The 23033-nt window shown below is 40.0% G+C and overlaps 1 protein-coding gene across 1 annotated transcript in view; it reads right to left on the bottom strand.

The window, feature by feature from the left end:
• ROR2 (receptor tyrosine kinase like orphan receptor 2) overlaps nt 1–23033 on the bottom strand; it is a 73961-nt gene that overhangs the window by 37344 nt on the left and 13584 nt on the right. The window contains 2 exon segments of the mRNA XM_006037975.3: nt 8042–8072; nt 9398–9685. Coding sequence (XP_006038037.1) covers nt 8042–8072; nt 9398–9685 — 319 coding nt within the window.

Genomic DNA, 23033 nt, shown 5'->3' with positions numbered 1-23033 from the left:
GTAAAGGCGGCCGAGCGGGGGTGGGGGGGGGGAGCAGTGGACGTGGCCCAACACAGCAGCAGCTGGGGGAAGGGAGGAGTGAGCCTCCTCCCCACCTTGGGCCTGGGCCTACTCCTTTCCCGCCCCCTCTGCCCCAAGCCTGCTCTTCCCGTCCCCCAGCCACCGCTGGGTTGGCCTGGGCCTGCTGCTCCCCGCCACCCCGGCTCAGCCTCTCCCGACCCTTGGGCCTGGTCCTCCCCTGCATCGGGCCTAGGCCCACTCCTCCCCTCCCCCTGCCGCTGCAGCAGGGATGGGGGAGTGGCCCGGACCCCAAGCATCAGGAAGGAAGGGGGGAGTGGGACTGGACAGCGGGGGATGACGACACGGGGCTCCATCCCCCTCCCTGCTCCCTCCCCCATCATTCTTGATGGGCGATTGGCTAGTATCACATAAGAGGTCAAGTCCTAGTAATGACCCCTTGCTTATTCTCCGCTGCTACACTTCATAAGCATACAATTTCCTCATTATTTCTCCCTCCTTACATTAGTTGGTGGGCCTTCCCCACTCTCTACTTGTTGCTGAGGTCCTACCAGCTTTCAAGAAACTCCAGAGATGACAGATAGCTGAAAATGTACCTTCTACCACCTCAATGTTCACTAGCTCTTCCGTATAGTGAAGTGACGAGGATGCCTTCTTCACACAGAAAGGATTCCAGCCACAAAATCAATTAGGAAGTTCAATCACAGAAGCTTTGATTGCAACCTTAAGCATTTGACTTAAAAATGCAAAAGAAAAAACTACCATATTTTTTCATAACCCTGCCTCCCACCCCCCCAAAAACCACACACATTGTTGGGGAAGGCAGAATAAAGAGTGGTAGAGGCAGAGGGAGATTTTTCCAGAGTCAGGACTGAATTCTGTCTGCATGAACCAGAGGCAGGCTCTCATAGATTCATAGATTGTGAGGCTGGAAGGGACCTCAGAAGATCATCACGTCCAGCCCTGCACTAGGCAGGAAAGACAACTGTGATCAGGTGACCCCAGCAAGGTGATGACCCAGTCTCCTCTTGAAGATTTCCAGGGTAGGTGATTGCGCCACATCTGTAGGGAGTTTATTCCACAGTCTGGACACCCTAACCATGAAGAAGTTTTTCCTAGTGTTAAGCCTGAAATGGTCTTCCAGGAGTTTGTGGCCATTACTCCTGGGATTCCCCAAAGATGCCCTGGTGAACAGTTGTTTGCTGAGGCCTTGATGTATTCCCTTGATGTAGTGGTAAGCTGCTACCAAGTCCCTTCTAGGCCTTCTTTTTTTCAGGCTGAAGAGTCCCAGGTCCCTCAGCACTTCCTCAAATGGCTTGCCGTGCAAGTCTCTGATCATTTGGGTGGCCCACTTCTGGACCGTCTCATGCTTTTCCATGTCTTTGTTGAAGTGTGGCACCCAGAACTGGATGCAGTACTCCAGCTGCAGTCTCACCAATGCTGAGTACAGAGGAAGAATCACTTCTTTGGTTTTGCTGGAAATGGATTGATTTATGCACACCAGAGTATTATTTGCCCTGCTGGCTACAGCATCGCACTGCCAGCTCATATTCATAGTGTGGCCTATTATTACCCCCAGGCCTTTTTGATTTGTAGTGCTGATCAGATTGGGGCTGCCAAGCCTGTAGGTGTGTAGGGGAGCACGTTACATTTCTCAGTGTTAAACTTCATCTGGTTCCAATCCACCCAACTTGCCAGCCTGTCTAGGTCTGCCTGTATCTGCAGCCTATCTTCAAGAGTGACCCCTGGTTTCTAGCCTGAGCCACTGCAGGCATGTGCTTGCATTTCCTCAGTCCAGAGAGAATGTCTGTCCACCTGTTCAGCATAGCCACGTTAGGTTAACCTGCAAGGATTGAATCAATTCAGGCTCAGGCTTTTTGAATGTCTGTCCCTAGCCAGGGAGGTTGTGGGGCTGATTTGCAGCATATCTACCAAAATATTTGACCCCACTACTCTAAGGGATACATAACGACGGTTATTTATCCTTCATCAGTACCACAAGTTAATGTCCACAGGAAATCTTGTGTTCTTTTTGTCTCTTCCTTTCAGTCTCTGAGAGTTCCTTTACATTTCACAATCATAGTTTCATGGTGTTTCTTCATCTCTATATGTAACCTTTGCAATTCATCCTCTCTTTTGCTCAAAACTCAGCACAATACAAGGCTATCTTCTACCCATCTCTGCTTTTAAATTTCAAATTCATTTAAAAGTTGTTGTTAACTGTTAGCTCATAGAACCTGCACTCTCCTTCAATATTCAAAAAAGTTTCTCAACTTTCTGGTTTGAAGGCAGAAGCAGTTTCTTTTTCAGCAAATTCTAAGCACTTCCACCAAATTTCCAAGTAGGCATCTTTTTTTCCTTCTCCCCTGCAGAACATTGACTTGATAGGTAAGTTTCCCCATTAATAACACTTCCCAAACTTTTTGAAAGCCATCTGTGATTTTAGGACTGTCATTTTTCTTCCAGGCTTTCACAACTGTAATTCTTGTAGCCACTAGAAGATGAGCGATCAATTCCCTGGTAAGTCTTATATGTTTGAAATATCTCTTCTTTTTAGAAAGGCAAATTCTAATCCCTTTTCAGAAATGAACAGCATTAACATCATGAGATTACACAATAGGTAGACAAGAATGAGTTCAAGTCTAGCCCCTCCCACACTGCCATAATTTGTAACAAGAAATGTGATAACCTCCTTTGGCTAGTCAAGCAGTTTCTAAAAAAAACTTCTCTATTATGGTTTGGCAATTGTGCTTGGACTCAGGTCATCAATCAACAAATCAAAAATCAGACAAATCACCAAATAGAACTGTTTTACAGACAAGATGTGGGAATCTGGATAGATTTATATTTTGACTACTTTTCTAGAAAAGTTCTTTGGAATTTAAAAGATAATGTTAAGGTTCAAAGAAAAAAGTTAAAGCCAATCTGGTTTTGAATTCTATTATTTGACTGAAAAGTTTTCTAGAAAGAAATTATTGAAGAATTAAAACATACAGTTTTAGGTTTAGGTTTTTATTTTTTAATAGAATCCAATGATTCCATCTTCTTACGGTCTGGAGGCCTTTTCATACGGACAAACATGACTATTAAAGGTGTATGAATAATGCATGCTTAATATATAACAAACTTGATTGCTCTAGAACCCAGGCTTGCTTATGGCATTGGCATACACATATGAATTAAAGGAAAGCTTGCATCATAGATCGCATCAACGAGACAAAGGTTTTATTCCTTAATAATGAGGCACAGTTTTAAACTGGATTTAGTGTTCTCACTGAAGTGTGCCTTCCTAAAAACATTCATGCCAAGAGGCATGGAACTGTAGTGCTTCAGTCTGAATGAATTAAATGAGCTAATGAATAAAATGGGGCCTTTGTTCCACACTGATTCCTCCTGTGTTTCAGCCTTATTGGCAGTTCACCATTTCATTTCTTTCTTTTCCCCCCCTCCCCTTCTACCCTGCTTACTCCTTGCCAATATGCTGGGGCTACATCACTTTATTAAAAAAAAAAAGAAAAAAAAAGGCACTGGGAGTCAGAACTAAAATAAATTCATGACAAAATTATGACTGTGGAATCCAATGTTCTGGCTGAAGGGAATGCTTGGAACACAGAAAGCTCCCAGTCTTATCCCACCTTCCCCAGCCACATCCAGTATGCAAAGCAGCTACAGTAGGAACCAGAATCTGACCTAAGCACATATCCATTAGGGCTGTGTGAAATTTCGCCGCCAGTTTTGTTTTGACGCTGTTTTGACCCGTTTTGAGGTCGAAACAGGAAAATCGAAATGGAACAGATGTAGTCGAAACAGCCTTGAAACAAAATGAGGCAAGTCGAAACGTTTCACCGTTTCAACGCCGTTTCGACGTTTCGCCTATAGGCTATAATGGGGAAGGACAAAACAGCCTATAACATTGTTATTTCTGGCCTGATTTGGATGCAACTTGCAGGAATGATAGCCCCTTTTGAGGGCATGAAGCCTGCCAAGTTTCAAGGAGGTTGGTGCAGGGATTTGGGGGAAACTGTACCTCAAGTTGTGGACAAGCAAAACTTGTGACATGGGTGACACTGTGTGTGTTAAGGCACAGCAGGGTGAAAGCTGCAGGCCTGCTAGGCCCTGCTGACCCCACAAAGTCTGCCAGCATTCAAGGACTACTTTCAGGGGCTACTGGGCTCTGGGGCCCTGCACCTCTAGCTGCTGACAGGCAAAACTTGTCATGGATGCTTGTGCAACTGTCTGTCTTGGGGCACGGGGTGGGGCAGTGGAATCTACTGCAGGCCTGGCTGCTGGGGCAGAAGCAGTTCCTGGCTCTGTATTGATTCTTTCCTCTCCTTAGTCTGTAGTTTTGTAGGTGTTAATCCTTACTCATTAACTCATTATCCTCGCTAGCTATTGTGTATTGAACTGGTCCCTGAGTGAATCATGATTGACTGCGTAACACAGTAGCTAGCTAGCACAAGTACCTATGTCACGAGTTTTGCCCGTCAGCAGCTAGGGGTGCAGGGCCCCAGAACCCCTCTGCACCAATCTCCTTAACAGCTGGCAGGCTTTGGGGCCATAGCAGGGCCTAGCAGCCAGGCCTGCAGTAGTTTCCCCCTCCTCCCCACCGTGCCCCAAGACAGACACAATTGCACAAGTACCCATGACACGAGTTTTGCCTGTCAGTAGCTAGAGGTGCAGGGCCCCAGAGCCCAGAAGCACCTGCAACTGTCCCCTTGAAAGTTGGCAGGCGTCATGGCCTAAGCAGGGGCTAACAGGCCTGCAGCTTTCACCCCGCTGCACCTTAACACACACGGTGTCACACATATCACGAGTTTTGCTTGTCCGCAGCTTGAGGTGCAGTTTCCCCCAAACCCCTGCACCTATCTCCTTGAAACTTGGCAGGCTTTGTGGCCTCCACAGGGGCTAGCATGCCTGCAGTTTTGACCCTGCTGTGGCTTAACACATACATGTGACATGAATTTTACTTTCAAGAATCTGGAGTGCAGTTTCCCCCAAACCCCTGCACCTATTTCCTTGAAGCTTGGCAGGCTTCATGCCCTCAGAAGGGGCTACCATTCCTGCACATTTCATCCAAATCAAGCCAGAAATGACAAAGTATAGGCTGTTTTGTCCATCTCCATTATATCCTATGGGTAAAACGTTTAAACAGTTTTGCCGTTTCGATCCTGTTTCGACAGAACAAAACGGAACACCTGTTTCGAATTGAAACAAAATTCAAAACAAAACAGTGTCCCATTGAAACACTGGTTGAAATGGAAAGCTGCTGTTTCGCACAGCCCTAATATTCATGCATGCCTGCATCCACACACACACACACACACACACACACACACACACACACCCCCCATCTACTAATCTAGTTAAAGGTAATTCGGGTGCACATGCTATGTACAGGAACATAGAAATGTCAGGAAATCATTTGTTAATTCCTTGCTTAACCTTTGCATCTTTCCCACCCAGATCCGGCAAATACACACATTTCCCCCTTTCCACACAAAATAATCAGTCTATATTCCTAACTCAGATTGTGGAGTAATCTAAATGCACACCTTCTAACCAGCGTAATAAGATAGGGAAATGTGCTGAAGTGAAAGGGAAATGTACATGATCAGGCATAGACTTCTGGTTGATGGTTAAACTAGATTACTACTAGAGTACCACTCAGGTATGGGAGAAAGGCTGAAACAAAGGAAGAGGGAAGAGAGCACAGGAGTAAGTGTGGGGCCTGGGAATGAGACGGGAACAGGGATAAGAGGTGGGGAGAGGAGAAAAGATAAATGCAAGAAAGATGGACATAAGCCATTGAATCAAGAAGAGAGAAAGTTGGAGCAGAAGCTTGAGAGTCGGGGATTTGATTGGCTGGTGAACACAAGGGCAGAAGGGCCTGGAGTTCATTTGTACAGTTTCAATAAACTTACTTACAGGACCAAGAATTGAACATAGTTTCGAGCCTCAATATTCTTTAACTGTTCAGCAAACTGGGTATGTGTTACATATTTTGCCTTCTAGTGAGTGCTGGTTCACATTCAAGATAACAGATTTCTATCACTATTCATAACCTCATCAGCTCAAGCAGTGCAAGGCTGTAGATCTAATATCCTAATTCTGCTGATCTCAAGGCGAGGGGAAGGTGATCATGCCCCACAGGGTGAATTTTTCTTTCATGTTTTAATTTTTTTATTAATCCACATTAAAAGAAACTTAAGGCTGTGGAGTCAAGCACTCAAAAGTTAGGAAATATAAGGTTTATTATGATTGTCTGTGCAACCACAATTCAGACAATATATTATCAATTTATATATTTATGGTATAGCAATATTATCAAAATAGAAATATATAAATTATTATTTCCATGTTCACATTCAGTAGTTTTCATTTTTCAAATATTTGACCAACATCCATTTAATAAATCCTCACAACTTAATTGTGAGGCTGGAAAAGAGTACATAGTGAGGTGGACTGAAGGAGACAAACTGAATGAGATGCTGGAGGCCACAAAGGAAACTGTGTCAAAAAGTGTGTTTGGAAGGTCCTTGTTTTCTGTCCTACATTTAGACTATACTCTTCTCTATGTAAGCCACAAGACTGTAGGCTTTCCCATTCAATTTGGGGCTTCACTGTTCACTTCCTGTCCACATATCATCCCCTTCTTTTCAACATACATTACTGGTTAAAAATGTACATCCTTCAGAGACCTGAACATTTTACCCATAGTAGAACAGTTGTATACTATTCCTCTGAAGTAAAATGGTGCCCACACAATATATGCAACTAGGATGTTGAATAGTATTAAAATGCATATTTCTGTATATAGCCATATACCCTTCCATGTATCACTCTTAATGGTCACAGCTCATTTTAATTTGAGAGAAATATGGTCCTGTGCAATTTAAACCAGTTTCACAATAAAGTACTCTTAGAAGGATCAATCTCATTTTTCCATCTGAAAGGTTGTGACAATGCTTTCATTCATCTGTTCTGCACACATACAAAGAAGAGAGAGAACATGTCTCTTCTATCACTATGTTTTACATTTGTAGGCTTATTAATTAACAGTTTTATGATCAGTGCATTAAGGAGGTGCAAGAAGATGGTAGAGATGGTGCTTATAGCACTTCAGTTTTTTAAAAAGTAAAAAGTTTCAAGACAAGTGTAAAATTTCTACATGGGATTTCCTAAAGTACTTTTCATTTCCTAAAGTTTGCTCCCATTAAAATCAATGGGAGTTTTACCACTGATTTCAATGGCCATAGTTAGGCCAAGAATATTTAAGAAAACACTAGTCTTTGTTTATACTTTGCCCTTTGTAGAATGGTGACATTTCTCCTCTCTCCAATTATCCTAACTATATTAAGACTTTAAACATACACATAGTTCCCAGAATACACTCATCAGGCTGCAGAGTACTAGATTCACAGAATTTACCTGAAGAAATTATACAATTTATTCAGATTAATACAAACAAATGTAGTAATGATGGCAAAACAAAGCTAATTTTTTAAAATCTCATTTGCAACCGATCAAACCCAGAAAAACTGAGAGAAATAATCAAGCCATCATGAAAAACACTAAATAAAAGAAGTTGCCTACTTGCTCAGACTAATATTTGAACTAACTTTACTTAATTTTCCAAGTTACAATGGTATGTCATGTGTCACTTGACAACCACAGTGACCAAACCATTTGATCTGTTCATTTCTGACCACAAGTTGTTCTCATATTTGTCCTGTAAATGATTATTGGCCAAGCAATATCATGGCTATGTGGTATTTTGATCCTCTAAAATATGAAATATGCAAGCACAAGTTGCACAAGAAAATTCTGTTAAACTAAAGCAATGATAACACAATGCTGTCCTTGTTTGAGAAAACTTCAACCATACCAAGAGTTTTCAATCAAACTAAATATTTTTAGCAAAGACATGTGGTGACTGCAGGCAGTGTTTACTGGATTTATGATCCAAATTCTTTCATGGCAAAATCATTAGGGATGTAGTAAATGATTTCTAAAAAGTACTTACTGAAAGTTGTGATTTGGACTGTTTGTTGGACCTGTAAACGTAAAAAGAAACAAAAATTGATGAATTTTGCTTATCAACTATAGCATTAACGAGTCATTTGGCAGGTTAAATTGAATTCTGCCAATATCTTTAAAGAAGGTTCACCTCAAGACTCAGACAAAAGGCTCTAGTTCCTAAACCTAATTACATACTGTTATTTTCAAAACCAAATATAAAAGTTGCACAAATCTTCTGTTAGCTCAGGCAGAAACTTGAGTGAACTGTTTTTGTTAAAGCACATCTGCTATTAAAACACGGGGTCTTAGAAATATAAAGCATTATCTTGATACATCACTTATCTGTTACTAAGCCCTATTAAACCCATCTGAGGCTTACTATGAGAGTTTATTATGCAACAGGGGCATACCCATGACCTTTGTCACCAGAGAAGAAAGATGTGATACCCCCTGTATTTAATGCTTCACTATAAAGTAAACAGTGGAGTTAGTCATCGTAACAAAATTAAAAGTGCCTCGCAAACTGTCCCCACAGTTTTGTGTCTCCACTTCAAGACAGCAGACATCATGTAGGGAGGAGACATACAGGGTGCATCTACATGAGGCCTTTACTGCGCAGTAGTGTAGTTTGCTACGCAGTACGTGTGTGCATCTACATGTGCACATGCTTACTGTGCAGTAAACCTCACTAATCATTGTCTCCTGGCTCAGTGCTCCTTGCCAGCCCCTGGGCTAGGACCCTGGGGGAGCTTAGGGCTTCCCCTGGTGGTGGCAGGGGCCCACTGCAGGGCCCTAGGAAGCAGGAGCAGTTTGCTGCCATTAGCAGCAAATCTGCTCCTGTTTCCCTGCACTTATGGATGCCTACCCAAGAGCGTTTACTTGAGAGTAGTTTACCCATAAGTAAACTTCTCCCAGATCTAATGCACGTGTACACATACCCACAGTGTCTAACAATGACTGTTCCCCAACTATGACCAGATGGATAACTGCTGTTCATTCCTCTTTTTCTTTTCAGACATCTCTGTAGAAAAAGCCCAGCAGTTCTGTGCAAACCTGAAACAATGAAACCTTACCTTTTTGTAAATTAGACTGGCCTTTTATTCAATGTCTGTTATTTTCTCTGCACAGAATATTTATAGGCTATTCTATTTACTTTTATTTATTACTAGTAAATAGGTACCAAGTTCTGCCTTGGACTGAAAGAGAGGCTCCTGGCAATAGCTTTATTGATTTCCTTTTATGTTGAGATTTCATTTAATGGTAAATTAATTTCCCATTTTGCTATTATGAATACTAAGAGCTAGTCTATAAAGCAGTACAGTTAGTTATAATAGCCACATTATAAAGTGAAGTAACTCACCAAGCCTTACAAAAAGAACTCCTGTTGCAGTTATTGTCTTCATTCCATTAGTTGCCACACACTGATAGTACCCAGTGTCAGTGGTGTCAAGATCCTGGATTCGTAACCGGGAACCATAATCTGTTTTTCTTATGGTGATCCTTCTTGGTTCTTGAACCACCGGTGCATCATTTTTTAACCATCTGACATTGGGGGGTGGATTTCCTGCTACCTTGCAGTGAAGAATTGCTGTATGGCCCTGGACTATGGTGATATTGTTTACTGGTTCCAAAAAGGTCAGAAAATAACCTGAAAAGGTGAAAGGTCAGAAAAGATCAAACTTCAGTTGGGCTGGGATAAAAGACTGCCCAAAGGCACATTTTTATGATAAGCTCTTGAAAATGGTTTCATTTTTCTTTCAAACTTATGCTGCACAGGAACACAATTCTCACAGCCCTGGATTTGGAACAGTATCATCCTTCAATTATTGCTTTATGACTGAGGCCTGGCTATACTGAAGTTTGATTTGTATAACTTCCTGTATGGACAGTCCTGTTCTGAAATATGAGTAATTCTTTTTAGCTTAGCTAATATGTATCCAGAAATACACCTAGACTGGTTAAGCTATAACAAAAAAAACTTACTCCTACTCTGGAGTAAGAGTGTTTACACAGGGAGTTATATTAGTTGTATTATTATATCACAGTTGTATAATTTTACCACTAAGGTAAGACCATGAGGTGAAAAGGGATAGGGATTGATACAAAGTAAATAGAAAAGTTTCCTTGACCAGCACACACTAAACAGAAATGCCAAAATATAATTAAAAAAAAAAATGCTTAATTTTGGTTATACAAAGCTTGGAACAACTACATTTCGCTGAATATCTGGATTTGAGGTTTATCTTTCCCTGTAATGTGTTACCTTAAAAAATGCATGAGCAAAAAGAGGTAGTTAGCCATGTTAATCTAAAGTCAGGCAGAAGTCAGGCCAGAGTTGTACCTTATAAACTAATTCATAGAAGCATAAACTTTCATAAGTGACAGACTGCTTCACCACATGCTAGCAGTAAGCTGCTGCTTACAACAGCTTATGCATCTCTGAATTAGTTAGCCTATAAGATTCATAGATTCATAGATGTTAGGGCCAGAAGGGACCTCAATAGATCATCGAGTCCGACCCCCTGCATAGGTGCAAGTCTGCCCTGCCTTCTGTCTGACTTTGGACTGACATGGTAAATGAGTGTGATTTTGCAATGTAAGCGGATAGTAAAGGGCCTAGAAAGTAAAATCCATGTTAAAAATGCCATATCATCATACAAAATATTAGGCAAATTAATTTTGCCCTTATTTTTTCTCACTAAATACCTTAAAATAACTTTCTGTAAGGCTAAAGAGTTTCACTGGACTTCACAACAATGTAAAGCAGGGCTGTCTAACTTTTATATGACTGGGGGCTGCATCAGTCTGGCCACGTTCCCCACCCCAGCCACACGCTGCCCAGGTACATTACCCCCCCGCCCAGGCCAGGTCCGTGGGTGTACCGCGTCCCCTGCTGTGCTCATACATGCTGCACATGGATGCTCCCTCTCCCACTGTGCTGTACTCCACCACAATGAATGCAGATGCTGCTTCTCCCCCTTCCCTCCCCACTGCTCTCACATACAGGCAACCCTCCTGTACACTGCTGCATGTATGCTCCCAGTCCCCTCCCCAGGTGCCTGGCCTGTGAGCTGCACTGCCTCACACCACCCAGGGGAAGGGGACAGGATACAAAAGCTGGAAAAGGGAAGGGGAGCCTGGCGACCCTGGCTGCTAGCTGGAACACTGCAGGGAAGGGTGACTAGGCAGGAGCCTGCGGGTTACAAACTGACCCTTGGGCTGCCAGTTGGAAAGCCCTGATGTAAAATAATAGTTTTGACATAAAATGTAAAGAAAATGGACTGAAACTGAAACCTGGCTTCCTTTCCCAATAGGTAACAATTAACCATATTAACACAAGAGAATCATATCATTCTTCCTGTGGTAGTAACTTCAAAATGAACCATGAAATACAATAACCAAGGAGAAGCTTTACACACGTTTTTTAAATGTTCCTACTCATCAGACAAACAGAATATCCAGTGTATAAACATACAAATCTTAGTAGCGCTTCCAAAACTTTTCACCATATCCCAAGGCAAAGATATATTATGGGTTTACATAACAAAACTAAAATGTTTTTGGTCCCATTCTTTATGGACATTTTTGTTGCTTTTGCTTTTTTGACTGCTGCAGTACAGTGAGCAATAACTTTCATTGAGTTGCCCTCAATTAACCCTATGTCTTTTTCTCTGAGGGGTTTAAAGTAATTTAGTACTCAGAAATGTGCATAAGCCATTCAAATTATTTCTTCCAATATGGATTACTATCCTTTTGTTAGCAGAGAATTTCATTGTTGTGTTTACTTAGCTTTTTCAGGTTCTTCTAAAATACATGGCTTCTCTTGTCGTGAACTCACCTGGTCTCCAGTTCCAGCTTATTACTGAATAATATAACTTAATGTAAAAAAAGAGGAAAAGAATATTTTCAACAAAACTGCAAAGATCAGAAAAATGGAAGAATAAAATTTAAGTGGACCAGTTTTTCAGTTGTAGAAATTTTCTAAAAAAAATTCCAATTGAAATATTAGCATTAAAAAAGAAAAATGTCAATATAAAGGTTTATTTTCATTCATATTATTCCTATTCCCTTTTCTATTTTCAAGTCATCACTAGCATAATTAAGCCAACCAGTGAAAACTGATAGTAAAGAAAAACAAATAAAACAACATTTCCTAAAAGGAAATTTAAATAATTTGTCTGAGGAACAATAAATAATTAAGAAAACTCTCTTCTAACTATTACTTATCCAAGACAGTTGATGCTATCATGCACCTTTATGGCCAAGGGTGAAATGAACACTATAACCTGTTCAAGACAAAATTATATTTTTTAAAATTATGACAGCAGTTAGAGCCAGCAGCAGGTTTATGTATAGTTCTTAGTACTAAAATGAACAGCCTGAATAGACAGTGTTCACTGTTATTAATATGAGTACATATGTAAGTGTTTGCATAGTACATGTAGCCCTAGGGCTATTAATGAATCTGGGAAAATGAAAAAGTGCTGGTATGTCTCTTATTTACCATCCTACCTATTATGACCCCTACTGCCGTAGTCCCTCAACTTTCTACGCCAGTCACTTGTGGGGCCATTGTTTTTAACTGCTTCTTTTTTTCTGTTTTCTTTTCTCTTTCCTTTTTTGTTGTTGCCTCTTTCACCTGTTTTTCCTTTCTTCTCTGGAATTGCAGATGTTACCGTGAAAAACCCAAGTCAATGGGAGTTTTACATTTTGTCCTAAGTGCTGGGCTTCTGTCTTCCCTACAGTGCTATCTGGGGGACTGGGATTTGGGTTTGATCATCACCTACCCCAGGAAGAGCACTATCACTGCAAAGCCAGGCCTGCAGTCTCACTGCTTCTACACTTGTGCATATGTGTCTAGGGTCATATTCCTTAGGTTTAACATGCTCTGCAATCGTTTCCCAGTCAGTTGGGTCAGTTACAGGGAAACATGTATACTCATGGGCTAGGGACAGACATTCAACAAGCCTGAGCCTGAATTGATTCAATCTTTGCAAGTAAGTCTAACTTGGCTAGGCTCTGTAGAGCTCATATTAAAGGATGAAATACCTGCGTATAGGTAGAAAAATCAGGAGCTGAGCTTATTTTTACAGTGAAGAGTACATATGACATAGTTCTAGCTATTATTTAAATGTATAATTTCAGAAGAGTACTTATACCAGCACACATATTAAGAACGGTGAAAACATGATCCATTCCACCACAGAACAACAATTCCCATGACTGTCTCATCCTTCATTTAGTATTTAAAAAAATACCACAACTACTCTTGCCACTTTTCCAAAGCCAGCAGTAACATATAGTTTACTTTCACATGGTATGGTCAAGGCACAGGGCAGTAGGAGGAAGAGGAAGGGGGTTAGATTGCAATTCTTGATATGCAACACCCATATTATGATAGGTTTGTCAATGTAGAGTCAGAATAAATATTTTATTAAAGGAGTTGGAAATAAAGTTATGTTTTTCACTTCTCTAAAAAAAAAAAAATCAAGACAATCAGAGATGACTTAACCTTATTGGGGATCCTGTGCAAAGATGTACAGTTGATCGTGGCCATGTTGGAAATACATCTGTGAGGAGAAAAGGAATGGAACCATATTCTTTTGGTACCAGAGATATGGATGAGATCAAGGACTGTAGCCGTGTGTGCCTGTGTGCTTGTGTTAGAGTTGGGTTTGGCAGCCAAAGTGAGAGAAACTTATAAAACAGTATTACCCTGTGCATAGCATGTATTTTGCCAACCCTGACTTGATTCCATAGTAAGATTCCCACATTCAGGGAGCTTGCAAATAATGTGATGAGTAAAGGAGCCTGAGTCGGAAGGAATCCCTATATAAAATCATTAAAAGTTTTGGGCTTAATTTGGGACAAATTTCACATGGTTTTCTCCTTAATACCATTAGCGAGAATAATCTTTGAATTGCTGCTTTTTTATGGCAGGGCATTTAAATTGGATGATGCTGAAAAGGCTCAGAGTTTTACCATACACCCAGGGCAGGCTCTGTCATGCTGGAACCTTTCCAACCCAGGGGCCAAAAACTTTGCTCTAAAAAGGTCCAGGAGCAACCACTAATAGATTGGGTTGTATTTACTGATTCCCATCATTACAATTGTGCCACCCAAAAGTCCCCTGCTTAGATTCTACAGGCATGGGGGATATTCCACATACATCCAGATAGTACATCTCCTTTGGCTGACTCCGTGACATTATGATTTACATCAGATCATAGTCAGGGAGCATGTCCACAAGTGTGCTTTAATGCACATTAAAGTGTCACATAAAAATGTGCTTTTTACTTAACAAGCATTAAAATAGGCTAATGCACATTAAGCATCACTTAAACAGTGTGTACTGTAGTTAATGTGCATTAAGCCAGGCTAATGTGCATTTTCGTAGTACCTCATAATTTAGGGTGCTTATACACGTTCAGTGAGGCTGCTCTGATGCCTTTAGCTTGTTTGACAAGCTTTAGTTAAAGGGCCCCTTCCACCATTTTTCAGCGCGGGGACACTGATACATGAGATGCTCCGGGCACTTTAATTAGAGCAGCTCTCAGAGCCACTCTAATTAGAGTGCCCCTCCCCCACTCCCAGAGTATGTGTATAAATGCCTTGAGATACTAGATTTAATGCACATTAACTAAAATGCATCAATGCACATGTAGATATGCCCAGGGAGTCTTAATTAATTCGTGGTGTTTTCAAACTTATGCTGCACAGGAACACAATTCTCACAGCCCTGGATTTGGAACAGTATCATCCTTCAATTATTGCTTTATGACTGAGGCCTGGCTATACTGAAGTTTGATTTGTATAACTTCCTGTATGGACAGTCCTGTTCTGAAATATGAGTAATTCTTTTTAGCTTAGCTAATATGTATCCAGAAATACACCTAGACTGGTTAAGCTATAACAAAAAAAACTTACTCCTACTCTGGAGTAAGAGTGTTTACACAGGGAGTTATATTAGTTGTATTATTATATCACAGTTGTATAATTTTACCACTAAGGTAAGACCATGAGGTGAAAAGGGATAGGGATTGATACAAAGTAAATAGAAAAGTTTCCTTGACCAGCACACACTAAACAGAAATGCCAAAATATAATTAAAAAAAAAAATGCTTAATTTTGGTTATACAAAGCTTGGAACAACTACATTTCGCTGAATATCTGGATTTGAGGTTTATCTTTCCCTGTAATGTGTTACCTTAAAAAATGCATGAGCAAAAAGAGGTAGTTAGCCATGTTAATCTAAAGTCAGGCAGAAGTCAGGCCAGAGTTGTACCTTATAAACTAATTCATAGAAGCATAAACTTTCATAAGTGACAGACTGCTTCACCACATGCTAGCAGTAAGCTGCTGCTTACAACAGCTTATGCATCTCTGAATTAGTTAGCCTATAAGATTCATAGATTCATAGATGTTAGGGCCAGAAGGGACCTCAATAGATCATCGAGTCCGACCCCCTGCATAGGTGCAAGTCTGCCCTGCCTTCTGTCTGACTTTGGACTGACATGGTAAATGAGTGTGATTTTGCAATGTAAGCGGATAGTAAAGGGCCTAGAAAGTAAAATCCATGTTAAAAATGCCATATCATCATACAAAATATTAGGCAAATTAATTTTGCCCTTATTTTTTCTCACTAAATACCTTAAAATAACTTTCTGTAAGGCTAAAGAGTTTCACTGGACTTCACAACAATGTAAAGCAGGGCTGTCTAACTTTTATATGACTGGGGGCTGCATCAGTCTGGCCACGTTCCCCACCCCAGCCACACGCTGCCCAGGTACATTACCCCCCCGCCCAGGCCAGGTCCGTGGGTGTACCGCGTCCCCTGCTGTGCTCATACATGCTGCACATGGATGCTCCCTCTCCCACTGTGCTGTACTCCACCACAATGAATGCAGATGCTGCTTCTCCCCCTTCCCTCCCCACTGCTCTCACATACAGGCAACCCTCCTGTACACTGCTGCATGTATGCTCCCAGTCCCCTCCCCAGGTGCCTGGCCTGTGAGCTGCACTGCCTCACACCACCCAGGGGAAGGGGACAGGATACAAAAGCTGGAAAAGGGAAGGGGAGCCTGGCGACCCTGGCTGCTAGCTGGAACACTGCAGGGAAGGGTGACTAGGCAGGAGCCTGCGGGTTACAAACTGACCCTTGGGCTGCCAGTTGGAAAGCCCTGATGTAAAATAATAGTTTTGACATAAAATGTAAAGAAAATGGACTGAAACTGAAACCTGGCTTCCTTTCCCAATAGGTAACAATTAACCATATTAACACAAGAGAATCATATCATTCTTCCTGTGGTAGTAACTTCAAAATGAACCATGAAATACAATAACCAAGGAGAAGCTTTACACACGTTTTTTAAATGTTCCTACTCATCAGACAAACAGAATATCCAGTGTATAAACATACAAATCTTAGTAGCGCTTCCAAAACTTTTCACCATATCCCAAGGCAAAGATATATTATGGGTTTACATAACAAAACTAAAATGTTTTTGGTCCCATTCTTTATGGACATTTTTGTTGCTTTTGCTTTTTTGACTGCTGCAGTACAGTGAGCAATAACTTTCATTGAGTTGCCCTCAATTAACCCTATGTCTTTTTCTCTGAGGGGTTTAAAGTAATTTAGTACTCAGAAATGTGCATAAGCCATTCAAATTATTTCTTCCAATATGGATTACTATCCTTTTGTTAGCAGAGAATTTCATTGTTGTGTTTACTTAGCTTTTTCAGGTTCTTCTAAAATACATGGCTTCTCTTGTCGTGAACTCACCTGGTCTCCAGTTCCAGCTTATTACTGAATAATATAACTTAATGTAAAAAAAGAGGAAAAGAATATTTTCAACAAAACTGCAAAGATCAGAAAAATGGAAGAATAAAATTTAAGTGGACCAGTTTTTCAGTTGTAGAAATTTTCTAAAAAAAATTCCAATTGAAATATTAGCATTAAAAAAGAAAAATGTCAATATAAAGGTTTATTTTCATTCATATTATTCCTATTCCCTTTTCTATTTTCAAGTCATCACTAGCATAATTAAGCCAACCAGTGAAAACTGATAGTAAAGAAAAACAAATAAAACAACATTTCCTAAAAGGAAATTTAAATAATTTGTCTGAGGAACAATAAATAATTAAGAAAACTCTCTTCTAACTATTACTTATCCAAGACAGTTGATGCTATCATGCACCTTTATGGCCAAGGGTGAAATGAACACTATAACCTGTTCAAGACAAAATTATATTTTTTAAAATTATGACAGCAGTTAGAGCCAGCAGCAGGTTTATGTATAGTTCTTAGTACTAAAATGAACAGCCTGAATAGACAGTGTTCACTGTTATTAATATGAGTACATATGTAAGTGTTTGCATAGTACATGTAGCCCTAGGGCTATTAATGAATCTGGGAAAATGAAAAAGTGCTGGTATGTCTCTTATTTACCATCCTACCTATTATGACCCCTACTGCCGTAGTCCCTCAACTTTCTACGCCAGTCACTTGTGGGGCCATTGTTTTTAACTGCTTCTTTTTTTCTGTTTTCTTTTCTCTTTCCTTTTTTGTTGTTGCCTCTTTCACCTGTTTTTCCTTTCTTCTCTGGAATTGCAGATGTTACCGTGAAAAACCCAAGTCAATGGGAGTTTTACATTTTGTCCTAAGTGCTGGGCTTCTGTCTTCCCTACAGTGCTATCTGGGGGACTGGGATTTGGGTTTGATCATCACCTACCCCAGGAAGAGCACTATCACTGCAAAGCCAGGCCTGCAGTCTCACTGCTTCTACACTTGTGCATATGTGTCTAGGGTCATATTCCTTAGGTTTAACATGCTCTGCAATCGTTTCCCAGTCAGTTGGGTCAGTTACAGGGAAACATGTATACTCATGGGCTAGGGACAGACATTCAACAAGCCTGAGCCTGAATTGATTCAATCTTTGCAAGTAAGTCTAACTTGGCTAGGCTCTGTAGAGCTCATATTAAAGGATGAAATACCTGCGTATAGGTAGAAAAATCAGGAGCTGAGCTTATTTTTACAGTGAAGAGTACATATGACATAGTTCTAGCTATTATTTAAATGTATAATTTCAGAAGAGTACTTATACCAGCACACATATTAAGAACGGTGAAAACATGATCCATTCCACCACAGAACAACAATTCCCATGACTGTCTCATCCTTCATTTAGTATTTAAAAAAATACCACAACTACTCTTGCCACTTTTCCAAAGCCAGCAGTAACATATAGTTTACTTTCACATGGTATGGTCAAGGCACAGGGCAGTAGGAGGAAGAGGAAGGGGGTTAGATTGCAATTCTTGATATGCAACACCCATATTATGATAGGTTTGTCAATGTAGAGTCAGAATAAATATTTTATTAAAGGAGTTGGAAATAAAGTTATGTTTTTCACTTCTCTAAAAAAAAAAAAATCAAGACAATCAGAGATGACTTAACCTTATTGGGGATCCTGTGCAAAGATGTACAGTTGATCGTGGCCATGTTGGAAATACATCTGTGAGGAGAAAAGGAATGGAACCATATTCTTTTGGTACCAGAGATATGGATGAGATCAAGGACTGTAGCCGTGTGTGCCTGTGTGCTTGTGTTAGAGTTGGGTTTGGCAGCCAAAGTGAGAGAAACTTATAAAACAGTATTACCCTGTGCATAGCATGTATTTTGCCAACCCTGACTTGATTCCATAGTAAGATTCCCACATTCAGGGAGCTTGCAAATAATGTGATGAGTAAAGGAGCCTGAGTCGGAAGGAATCCCTATATAAAATCATTAAAAGTTTTGGGCTTAATTTGGGACAAATTTCACATGGTTTTCTCCTTAATACCATTAGCGAGAATAATCTTTGAATTGCTGCTTTTTTATGGCAGGGCATTTAAATTGGATGATGCTGAAAAGGCTCAGAGTTTTACCATACACCCAGGGCAGGCTCTGTCATGCTGGAACCTTTCCAACCCAGGGGCCAAAAACTTTGCTCTAAAAAGGTCCAGGAGCAACCACTAATAGATTGGGTTGTATTTACTGATTCCCATCATTACAATTGTGCCACCCAAAAGTCCCCTGCTTAGATTCTACAGGCATGGGGGATATTCCACATACATCCAGATAGTACATCTCCTTTGGCTGACTCCGTGACATTATGATTTACATCAGATCATAGTCAGGGAGCATGTCCACAAGTGTGCTTTAATGCACATTAAAGTGTCACATAAAAATGTGCTTTTTACTTAACAAGCATTAAAATAGGCTAATGCACATTAAGCATCACTTAAACAGTGTGTACTGTAGTTAATGTGCATTAAGCCAGGCTAATGTGCATTTTCGTAGTACCTCATAATTTAGGGTGCTTATACACGTTCAGTGAGGCTGCTCTGATGCCTTTAGCTTGTTTGACAAGCTTTAGTTAAAGGGCCCCTTCCACCATTTTTCAGCGCGGGGACACTGATACATGAGATGCTCCGGGCACTTTAATTAGAGCAGCTCTCAGAGCCACTCTAATTAGAGTGCCCCTCCCCCACTCCCAGAGTATGTGTATAAATGCCTTGAGATACTAGATTTAATGCACATTAACTAAAATGCATCAATGCACATGTAGATATGCCCAGGGAGTCTTAATTAATTCGTGGTGTTTTTTTCTTCCTAGGCTGTATTTGGGTAAGGAGGAGAGGAACTACCTTTATTAGGTGCCCCCTTAGGTTCAGGTAAAAGTTGAATTTCCATACTGCTCTCCTTAGAGCTCCCACAATAGTACACTCCCATTACAGTATAACTCTTGTCTTCTGCCTGTGATGTAACAGGTGGAAATTAGTGCACAGATGCAGCACGTAAGGAATAGCAGCAGGTCAAACATGCTTGTTGTGCATATCAGATCTGCTGAGTCTTCAGGGCAAGGGGTGGGAGGCAGCTGGGATGACTATGCTCTGCCACCTCTCCATAGTGACAGGGTTAATTCAAGCAATGCATCATAAACAGGGTCTGGTTAAGGAGCATGTTTTCAATTCATAATCAAATACAGATTTTCTCTGCAATGTAGCTCTGCCCAGAAAAAAAGTCACTGCTGGTCCTTGGGCCAAAGATTAAACATCACCTTCTCCAGTATTCTTCCCTGTTCACTTTTCACCATTTAAACTTTTGATTAGGAAACTTGGGGTGAACATTACTAACTGAGCTCAGTTATTCATTTTAAATTTATTCATTCAATTGAAGATGGATATTTTAATTTGACTAACAGAAATCACAATGATTAAGGATCAAAAGCTTGACCTTAAAGGACTAACAGACAAATTTGGTCAAATTCATCTCTGTTGTTATTCCTACAGAGTTACTGTAGTAAAGAATTTGGTCCACGGCTTTTAAGTAATCCAAAATATTTTATCTGAATGTATGTATCAGATATCATAATTGACTAGAACATAACTTCTATCATAGAAAGAAATCTCAAATTTCTTGGCATTTGCTGACCAAATTCTGACTAAGTCTAATCAGCTACAAGTCCACTGAAGTTGATGTAACTGAATCCACTTACTCCAGGTCTGAATTTGACTTAAGTTCATTAATTCTCCAGCCATTTTCACTGACATTTTCAGTAGTGTATTAAATTACTTAGTTATTATAAACAAAGTCATAAATATTTTAACCTATTGAACTACCAAGCAATAGTTTTCCTCAGTATCCTAAAGACACATTTGGAAACTTGAGTGCAACATACTACCTAGCTAATGTCTGTGTCACAACTCTCCAGTATACATTTTTTATTGGTAGTTTCATTTCCTCTTTGAGAAATGATACAGAAGTCTGGTGTTTTTAGAACTTACTAAATCTGAGGTAATTACATGACAGTGCAGCCAGCCATTTGTTATGCTGCCCTGTTATTTGGAGTCCACTTTCGATAACCTATAATTGCAAATCTTTCAAACAAAGTGGAAAATTTAACCAACTATATTCTTAAGAATATTTTCCTTATTTCATTTCTGTGGTGATAATGAACAGCTACTTTTTATTATAGATGGCATACCACAAATATTGTGTGGATTCCTGTTTGATTCAATGATTTAGGGCAACTGTTTTCTTAGACTGAATTGGGCGTGTCTCAGTTACTAAAACAGTGATGCACACTGTCTCTCCTTATATTCAGTTTCCCAGAAATGTATGAAAAACTGAAAAACAAAGCAAAAGAACTTGTATGACGCATTTAAATTGTGTCCTGTGAGCAATATTTCCAATATCATATAAGCCAACAAGAGACTTTTTAAACTTAAACAAATTTATTACTCTCCTACATAGTGACAGATTTACTGAAAGAAATAATTAAAATCCCCTATAAAGTGAGTTAAGCTTGCTGTGCTTATATACTAATACCATAGTTTTAAATGCCATATCCCAAACAATTACACGTGCTTGGGGATATGGATTTAAGTAGAAAACTTTTATTTTGAAACCCCTAATATACTGTACACTAATCTGTTCCATTATATACAAGTTATTGTTATGAACCCTTTCTCCACTCTGGCCTTGATCCAAAGCCCAATGAAAGGCTCCTTTTGATTTCAGTGGGCTTTGGAGTTAGTCAACTCAATGCCAGCTACTCTGAGAGGAAAATTTATCTGTTGGATTTCCCACTGGCAAAGCAGTTCAAAATTAAATTTATCACTTGTTCTGGTTTATAATAACTCTGACAGCCAATTTTAATAGTTATTTGCCTGAATAAAATCCAAACTCTTCTATCAAGAATTTATTAGAGGACATCATAACATATTCTATATACCATATTATGGTACCCAATGCACCCTGTATATAAACTATATTAGGGAAATGACTGACACAGCAACCCAGCTGGAACTCTTATATATTGGAAATGCCTTTGTTAGTCTGCCAGGTCATTATATTTCAAAAAGGATTAAAATGAATATGAAAGAAAAGAAACAACCTCACTGTAAAAAGATTCAAAGGAAGATGTGCCTTTTGTGACCTTTTGTATGAGTGTAGGAAAAAGGAAACTCTTTCTCCATGTGATACGAATGTCAAATTAATAAAAAATTCTTGAGAATGATTATTAAACAAGGTTAAAAAACAACGGATACAACTACCAGAAGATGCCCTGATCATTATTATTATTATTATTTATGGGTGCATCTACACGTTCATTATTGTACCTTAGGTAATGCGCATTAAATCTAGTCCCTCTGAGTGTCTACTCCAATGTGCTGGAAGCTGCTCCAATGTGCTGTAATTCCAGCACGTCAGAGCAGACTCAATTAATTGTGTCTGCTAGAGCATGGCACTTATGCACTCCAGCAGCCTCCCACATCTTGTGTATCAGCATCCCTGTGCTTCAAAATGGCAGCAGGAGCACTTTAATCTAAAGTTCATCTGACGAGCTTTAGATAAAGCACCCCCGCCACCATTTTGAAGCACAGGGATGCTGATAAACAAGATGCTCTGGGCATTTTAATTAGAGCGGCTCTCAGAGGTACTAGAAAAATGCACATTAGCCTATTTTAGTGAACATTAGCTAAAAAGCAGATTTTTTGTGACACTTTAATATGCATAATAATAGGCAAATGCATGTTAAAGCACACGTGTAGATGTGCCCTATTAATCTGTGTTATTGTTGTACCTACAAATCCTAATTACAAATATATTATTGAATATATTTGCTAAATGAAACACGGTGTGAAGTCACTACTTCATGGAATTCCAGCAAAGTTTCCCCACAAAGGAAGACGACATTTTAGGTTAAATTCTCAAACAAATCTTGGGAAAATTCCACATTCATGTTCAGAAATGCGTGCATTACTTCAAAGCATACAGAGATGTATGCATATAGGCACACAAAAGTCTTCAAGTTGGTCCAAAAAGAGGCTGCACCCAGCCTGGACAGATCCAGGATTTTAAAAAGGGGCTTAAAAATACATAGGCTGGGGGCTGGGCATGGCTAGAGAGCCCAGGGCTGGGGGGGAAAGGGTTATTGCCTCAGCCACAA

The sequence above is a fragment of the Alligator sinensis genome, unplaced genomic scaffold (assembly GCF_000455745.1).
Source record: "Alligator sinensis unplaced genomic scaffold, ASM45574v1 scaffold1505_1, whole genome shotgun sequence".
Taxonomy (NCBI): Eukaryota; Metazoa; Chordata; order Crocodylia; family Alligatoridae; genus Alligator; species Alligator sinensis.
This window is presented reverse-complemented; position numbering and strand designations above follow the sequence as displayed.